Raw genomic sequence first — 8,228 nt, 5'->3', positions numbered from 1 at the left:
ACAAATAATAGGAATGGGAAGTGGAAAAAAGTAGTTATAAATAAAGTATGGCAAGGGGCTTATGCTCATGGAATTCATTTTTTTGTTTGTTTGTGTTTTTTGTGTTTCTTTTTTTTTTATGGACAGAGTCTCACTCTGTTGCCCAGGCTGGAGTGCAGTGGTGCAGTCTCGGCTCACCACAATCTCCACTTCCTGGGTTGAAGCGATTCTCCTGCCTCAGCCTCCCAAGTAGCTGGGATTACAGGCACCCACCGCCATGCCTGGCTAATTTTTTCTTTTTTCGTATTTTTGGTAGAGGTGGGGTTTCGCCATGTTCGCCAGGCTGGTCTTGAACTCCTGACCTCAAGGTCTGCCCGCCTCAGCCTCCCAAAGTGCTGGCATTACAGGCGGTAACATGAGTCACTACGTCCGGCGGGAATTCATATTCTTATCATGTTCCCATCATTCCGAAGCAGTTGGCTTGATAAAACAGTTTACAGCCATGTAGCTAGCTGCAGAAATAAGGACTGTAATGAATATTTTTTCCTTTTTTTCACATGAATATGTTTGTGTCTCTATGAATAAAGTAGTTTGATTTTCTTTCCCTCTCCCATACCCATACTTAGTAGCAGATTAGATTTATATCAGTCTTTAAATTGTAGAATACCAAAGGAAAAGTGTGAATTAGGTAGGAAAATGAATACCCTTCGAAAACTGAAAAGGAACTTTGCCTCGTCTTTCTGGGGAAAGGGTTAATGTGTTTTGTGTTGTACATGGTACAGTTGTGTCATATTAGACAGAAAGATGACTTAGTTGTTATCTTTATTTAGAGGTTAAGTATGGTTTAAAACATGGGTGCCTTAATCCTGGCCTGTGGAGTCCAGGAGCGGAAGCGGGAGAGAGGCCGGCTGGGAACTGTAGTAGCCTCACCTCCGTGTTCACAGTAGGTAGGTGGTCATTTTGCTAATGGCTTGGTGAGAATGGACAGTAATTAGGCTTTCGCACTTTGGAGGATGGCTCCGGCTAAAAGAAGCGAAACGCTTCTTGGGTGAAAGGGCTTTTATTATTTTTATTTATTATTTATTTATTTATTGTAGAAGTGTGGTGGGGGGCGTGGGGGTAGTGGAGGGAGTTACCATTTTGGGCAGGCTGGTCTCGAACTCCAGATCTCTAGTGATCCTCCCGCCTCCGCCTCCCAAAGTGCTGGAATTACAGGTGTGAGCCGCCGCGCCTGGCCAGGACTTTTATTCGCGCTTCCTCTTACACATGGCGAGTGAGCGCCTGAGGTTCGGAGTGCCTCCTTCGCAGAGGGCGCCTATGGTAGGGGCTCAGTGTTTGCTGAATTAAAGGGAATTTGTCATCCTACCTTTAGATTCGCAACACTTCAGAACCGAATGAGAGATCTTCCTCCATAAAATTGACTTTATAAATCTTTTTCTTTTCTTTCCTTTTTTTTTTTTTTTTTTTTTTTGTTAGAGCCAAGATCTCTCTCTGTTGCCCAGGTTGAAGTGCCATGCAGTGATCATGGCTCCCTGCAGCCTTGAACTCCTGGGCTCAAGAAATCCTCCTGCCTTAGTAAGTCACCAAGCCTGGCTAATTCTTTATTTATTTTTTTATTTTTTATTTTTATTTTTTTGTAGAGAAGTTGGTCTTGCTCGGTTGCCCAGGCTTATCTCGAACTCCTGGGCTCAAGTGGTCCTCCCTCCTCGGCTTCCGAAAGTTGAGATTGCAGGCATGAACTATCACTCCTGGCCTAGAAATCTTTATTCATCTTTGCAAACTTCTAATTATTAGAGAATATAGTCAGGTCTAATCCATCATTTTACAAATAAAGTGACTTCCTGACATCCCCCAGCTAAATAAATAATAAATAGATAAATAAATAAACTCAGGTGCCAAATTGAGAAGGGGTAGACCATGGTGGCTTTGAAACGTATTGTGTCCACTTGGCGAGGTGGAACTACATTTCCCAGCATTCCCTGTCGATATGTTTCTGGTTAGGGTGGGCCACAGGAGACATTCTCATGCAGATTTGGGGGCAGGAGCGAAGCAGCAGCCATTTTGTGGCTGGTGTTATTGTTTATCTGCTGGTTTACCTCCTTGGCTTGGGCCAGCAGCTGGGCCTAAAACTGCTCCGCCTTCCCCCAAGTACTTCTCCAGCGTTTCCTACTCCTAGGCTAAGTATGTACTGAAGGAACGCAGCTTCTTCTGCAGGATGGCCATACTATCAAGGTCAAAGGCAAAGAGAATTGACACGTTTTAGTTTGCCTTTGTGGGTTCCAGCTGGTATTTGCTTTTCTCTACGCCTTCCTGACTGCCTTCCCTGATGTCTTCAAGCTCCAGGATCAGGTGTGAAGATAACAGCTTTACAGGGATTGCTTAAGCAGTTCCCACAATTGTGTAAGATTATATGCGGTATATATGATATATAATCCCTAGTGGGTTCTGCTCTGCTTCAGTCTCTTTGCTAGAATCCTGACTGGTTGTATTATAATGATTTTGTAATCCGGTAAATGCATTGTCTTCTTCGGATTTGCACTTCTGAAAACTTTTCATTCAGAATGGTGTGTGGTGGATTAAATCAGGGGTGTCCAATGTTTTGGCTTCCTTGGGCCACATTGGAAGAAGAATGGTCTTGGGCCACGGTTAAAATAGGCAAACATTTACGATAGCTGATGAGCTAAAGAAAAAAAAAATCGCAAAAAAATCTGATAATGTTTTAAGAAAGTTTACAAATTCGTGCTGGGCCACATTCAAAGCCTGGGCCGCATGCAGCTAGTGGGCCGTGGTTTGGACAAGCTTGAACTACATTGAAGTCATTATTGCTGTGTTGCCCAGGCTGGAGTGCAGTGGCCATTCATGAGCACAATTATTGCGAGCTACAACCTTAACCTCCTGGGCTCAAGCAGTCCTCCTGCCTCCGCCTCCCTAGTAGCTGGCCCTACATGAATTTTGAAGAACAATAAACTTGATCAGATAAACAGTTAGTTCATGTGTGTAAGCTTTTTCACGTGTGTAAGCTTTTCACAGTTGCCTAACATAAAAATTGCTGTGTGGACCAGGTGCTGTGGCTCACACCTTTAATCCCAGCACTCTGGAAGGCTGAGGCTGATGGATCACTTGAGGCCAGGAGTTCAAGACCAGCACGTCCAACATGGTGAAAACCTGTGTCTACTAAAAATACAAAAATTACCTGAGTGTGGTGGTGCACACCTGTAATCCCAGCTACTCGGGAGGCTGAGGCATGAGAATCCCTGGTACCAGGGAGGTACAGGTTGCAGTGAATCACTGCACTCCAGCCTGGGTGACAGAACAAGACCCTGTCTCAAAAAAAAAAATGCTATGTGACAAACTAGAGATAATATGTACATATTTCTTAGATATAACAGAGATAAATGTCCAAAGAGATAAATTTTGTTTTCCAACTCTTTTTTTTTTTTTTTGAGACAGAATTTCGCTCTGTCACCCAGGCTGGAGTGCAATGGTGCAATCTCGGCTCACCGCAACCTCCGCCTTCCAGGTTCAAGGGATTCTCCTGCCTCAGCCTCCCTAGTAGCTGGGATTACAGGCATGTGCCACCACACCTGGCTAATTTTGTATTTTTAGTAGAGACGGAGTTTCTCCATGTTGGTCAGGCTGGTCTCAAACTCCCGAACTCAGGTGATCCACCGGCCTCGGCCTCCCAAAGTGCTGGAATTACAGGCATGAGCCACTGCGCCCGGCCTGTTTTCCCACTCTTATTATGTACCCACAAAGCAATAAATTGAACAAGTTGAGTAGTTGCCTCTGAGTGGTAGGAAGTGATGAAGGGTTGGGAGTGAAACTGTTGCTTTTGCTCTAAGCCTCTTTAGCATTATTTGACCCCTAGACTAGTTGCATGGAATATTTTGATAAAAAATAAACATTGATTACAAAAAAAGTTTTAATAAAAGCAAAAAACATACCAGCTATTTGTAATAGGGTGGGCAAGAAGAAAGAAAATAGGAAAGGTTATCATTTGAGTTGGACAATAGACTTCAGTACTGGAGAGTTTCCAATACAAGTTGAAAGGAAGGTCAGGTTTAGGGAGGATTATGAAGTTGTGAGATTTAAAAGGATAAGAGAATGAGCTCTTCCTTCTTTAACAGTCATTTTCTACAAAAAGAACATCTTGGCAACATATTCTCAGGCTCCCCCCTCCTCTCCACCTCTCTGCCTTCTCTTTCTATACTGTGTTTATTGTGCTAAATGAATCTAAATCCCAGAAATAATTGAAACAAAATAATATTTTGAAGCAGCTCCTTTCAGAGCTGTGTTTCATAGACTTGAGGAGTCTTGAGTTCTGGGATTGGTATAGTAATGGCCATAAAAAATAATTTTGACTTAAAAAAAATTTGGCTAGCCACTTGGAGGCTGAGGTGGGAGGATCACCTGAGGTTGGGAGGTCAAGGCTGCAGTGTGCTGTGATTGCGCCACTGCACTCCAGCCTGGGTGACACAGTGAGACCCTGTCTCAAAAAAACAAACCAGGCCAGGCGTGACTCATGCCTGTAATCCCAGTGCTTTGGGAGGGCGAGTTAGGTGGATCACTTGAGGTTAAGAGCTTGAGACCAGCATGGCCAGCATGGTGAAACCCCATCTCTGCTAAAAATACAAAAATTAGCCAGGCATGGTGGCACTGTACTTGTAGTCCCAGCTACTCCGGAGGCTGAGGCAGGGGGAGGTTGAGGCAAGAGAATTGCTTGAACCCCGGAGGGACAGTTTGCTGTGAGCCAAGATTGTGCCACTGGACTCCAGCATGGGGAAAAGAGTGAGACTCTGTATCAAAAAAACATAAAATTAAAATAAAATAAAATAGTATCTTCAATGGCAGAATAATTACTAGTTACAAAATTACGTGATGTGAGAAAGGGTCCCAGCTTAAATGCCATTTACTACCCGTAGTCTTTAGGTTCCTTTCCATCCTTCCTTCCTTCCTTTCTGTTTTTCTTCTTCCCAGATAACAAGCTGAGAAATTTAGAGTCTTGCTCTGTCGCCCAGGCTGGAGTGCAGTGGTGCAATCTCAGCTCACTGCAACCTACACATCCTGGATTCAAGCCATCCTCCTGCCTCAGGCTCCTGAGTAGCTGGGACTACAGGTGTGCACCACCATGCCTGGCTAATTTTTGTATTTTTAGTAGAGACGGGGTTTCACCATGTTGGCCAGGTTAGTCTCGAACTCCTGACCTCAGGTGATCCTCCCACCTTGGCCTCCCAAAGTGCTGGGATTACAGGCATGAGTCACCATGCCCAGCCTAAGTTTCTTGACAAAGAAAATTATTAGGATTTTTTTTTTTTTTTTTTTGGTGTGTTATGCTGAGGGTGAAATGAATGGATGAATGGTAGATGAGTTATCCAAAATCGGATTGCATCAGACAAGCCATTGAGAAATAAGAGGAATCTATCACTTGCTAGTTCCTTTTGTGTTACGGGTCCACTAACTTTTTGGCTGTATTTCAATAAAGAAAACAGAAAGAACTCTAAGGTATTCACCATATGTTCTATAAAATGGGTGCATTGAAATATGTGACACCGGCTCTTCCAGGGGTGGTGCTGCATGGTGAGGATCTCTCATCTATGCCCATAGCCATGTGGCCCAAGAGCCTGCTGCAGTCCATACAGGTCTTTGGACAGAGGAAGATGACCACAGCCATGACAGGCCGCAAACATGGCAGTGGCCTCATGGAAGTGAACAGGTGGCCCCTGGAGATGATGGAGCCATGCACACTGCATTGCAAGCTGCTGGAACCAGTTCTGCTTCTGGGCAAGGAGCGATTTGCTGGCATGGACATCCATGTCCTAGTGAAGGGTGATGGTCAGGTGGCCCAGATTCATGCTATCTGTCGGTCCATCTCCAAAGCCCTGGTGGCCTGTTACCAGAAATACGTGGAAGTGGCTTCTAAGAAGATCAAAGATGTCCTTATCCAATATGGCTGGACCCTGCTGGTGGCTGACCCTCGTCGCTGCAAATCCAGAAAGTTTGGAGGCCCTGGTGCCCATGCTTGTTACTAGGAATCCTACCCTAAAGCCCATCATGAGTTATCAGTAAAAGTCCATCATTGTGTAATAAATACCTATGTAATAAATAACGTTTGAGTTTAAAAAACTAAAACTAAAATAAAATATATGACTCAATGGGCCAGGGAGATAGAGTGCTGGGGATTTGGCATTAGGAGAACTGTGGAGGCAGCAGCATCCATGGAGGCTGAATGAGGTGGGGACTGTGAATGACCTGCTGAAATATGAAAAGAAGTTTCCATCTGAGAAGGCAGCAGGCTTAGTGTCCAAGAGTCTGCAGTTTGAAAACACATCGTGCCTGGCATGGAGCAAGTACAATGATGTTCTCCAAGGCATCAGCCTGCCAAAAGGGGGTAAAAGACAAACCAGCCAACCCAACAGGGCTCTATACCTGGCTGAGGGCACTGCCAGCTTCTGGAATGTGAAAAGGCCCTAAGATACGTGCAAGAGCTGCCGTGGGCAGAGAAGCCAGGCCAAGGAGCTGCAGAAAAGAGAAAGCCTCTGTCCCTCCTCCTTTCCCTCCCCTATTCTAACTCTCCACCATCCCCATCTCTGCCCCGCCCGCCCCCCCCAAACTTAGCTCCTCATCCTCAGGTCCCTGTGAATTCCTGGTTATTAAGACCTTTTCCCACCCCCCATGCTTAAGGCTTTTAAGTCTCCTTTTAAATCATCTCCCTCCAGGCAGTTCCCTCTCAACATCCTCTCACCAGCTTACGGAAGCCCTCCTGATGAGATTTAGGAGATAGACAGGTCACATGACTATCTCTATGTGGATTATTTCTACATAAGAAAAACAACCAGTTTGGATTGATTCTTAACAGCATTCATCTTGGAGTTTCAATTTTTCAAAATAACGTATCAAATTTTGCCATTCTTCTAGCATATGGTGCAGCATAAAATGGTGGAATGATATTTATGCAGGGAAGAAAGATGAAGTCAGGAGGCCTACTGTGTAGATCCACTTGTGTCCCGGTGTGAGGTGATGAATAAACTAAGGAAGCCCATGACTGAGCAAAGGGGCTGGAGATGATTATGGGTCAGGACTGTTGGCTCTTTTGATCAGTGTTATGCTTCAGTTTGGTGGCAAAATCAGCCTAGAGCCCAGGTCTCCAAATTTATAATTTTATGGTTTCCACGAAGCACATGAACTCAAGAAGTCAGAAAGAAAGGTTTCAATTCTGACTCTGACTCTTACTGTAAGTATGTGAATTTGCAGAAATTACTTAACCTCTGAAACTTTCCTTATCTGTGAAATGGGGAAATATTTGCTGGGAGGATTAAATGAGCTAACCCAGCAAAGGGCCAGACAGAGTTTAATGAAGGGTAGCCTTCTCCCTAGCTCCTTAGTGCTTGCTTGAGAGCTGGAACAAACCATAAGTATTGCACAACTCCCAAATTCCCAGATCACATCAAGGTGGCCAAATCTTAAGAGGAATTTAAGCTCCTAGGCTTAAATTTTGCTTGGCTTAATCATACTTATGTGCTATGCTGGGATAATTCTCCAAACCTCTCTGGAACTGAGTTCATTTCTCTGTGGGATGAAGAGATAACAGTCTATACCCTTAAGACACAAGGTTAGATAACAGCCAATTAATGCTTACAAAGTACATTGGTATCCAAGGATGAAAGTGCAGAGTCAAAACATATTTTCGGCTGGGCGTGGTGGCTCACACCTGTAATCCCCACATATTGGGAGGCCAAGGCAGGCAGATGGCTTGAGCCCAGGAGTTTGAGACCAGCCTGGGCAGCATAGCAAGACCTTGTCTCTGTTATATTTTAAATTAAAAATTTTGTTTTAATTTAGGCCTGGCAAGGTGGCTAACACCTGTAATCCCAGCACTTTGAGAGGCCGAGGCAGACGGATCACTTGAGGCCAGGAGTTTGAGACCAGTCTGGCCAACATGGCAAAACCTCACCTCTACTAAAATACAAAAATTAGCCAGACATGGTGGCGTGCGCCTGTAATCCATAATTCGACACAGATGATTAGGGCATCTTCTGCTCTTTTGACTAAGAGTCAATGGCTCCGTTCTCCCATCCCACTTTCTTTCCATATCCTTTTTCAGGTGTTTCAATATCTAATCCAGAAGAAACATGGATTTCCATTTTATTAACACTCATAAATTTAACTATTGTATATGTTATTCCAAAAATGCACAAGAAAGAGATTATTTTTTTTGTTTGTTTTTTGTTTGTTTTTTGTTTTTGTTTTTG

General features: G+C 44.1%; 1 protein-coding gene across 2 annotated transcripts; it reads left to right on the top strand.

Moving 5' to 3' along the window:
* Nucleotides 1-5,636: 5,636 nt before the first annotated feature.
* Nucleotides 5,637-6,008, top strand: LOC116474124 (small ribosomal subunit protein uS9-like). 2 transcript variants are annotated; one of them, XM_032162598.1, is made up of 2 exons: nucleotides 5,637-5,684; nucleotides 5,736-6,008. In XM_032162598.1, exons 1-2 carry the CDS (start codon nucleotides 5,637-5,639, stop codon nucleotides 6,006-6,008), a joined length of 321 nt encoding a protein of 106 aa, XP_032018489.1. The 2 variants fall into 2 exon arrangements, with proteins under 2 accessions (XP_032018489.1, XP_032018488.1); XM_032162597.1 differs by having other exon boundaries at nucleotides 5,637-6,008.
* Nucleotides 6,009-8,228: the final 2,220 nt, after the last annotated feature.

Source organism: Hylobates moloch, unplaced genomic scaffold (assembly GCF_009828535.3).
Source record: "Hylobates moloch isolate HMO894 unplaced genomic scaffold, HMol_V3 SCAFFOLD_10, whole genome shotgun sequence".
Classification (NCBI taxonomy): Eukaryota; Metazoa; Chordata; class Mammalia; order Primates; family Hylobatidae; genus Hylobates; species Hylobates moloch.
This window is presented reverse-complemented; position numbering and strand designations above follow the sequence as displayed.

What these genes read in the sequence shown, in the direction of transcription:
- LOC116474124 (XM_032162597.1), top strand. Translation starts at nt 5,637, where the DNA reads ATGACCACAGCCATGACAGGCCGCAAACATGGCAGTGGCCTCATGGAA.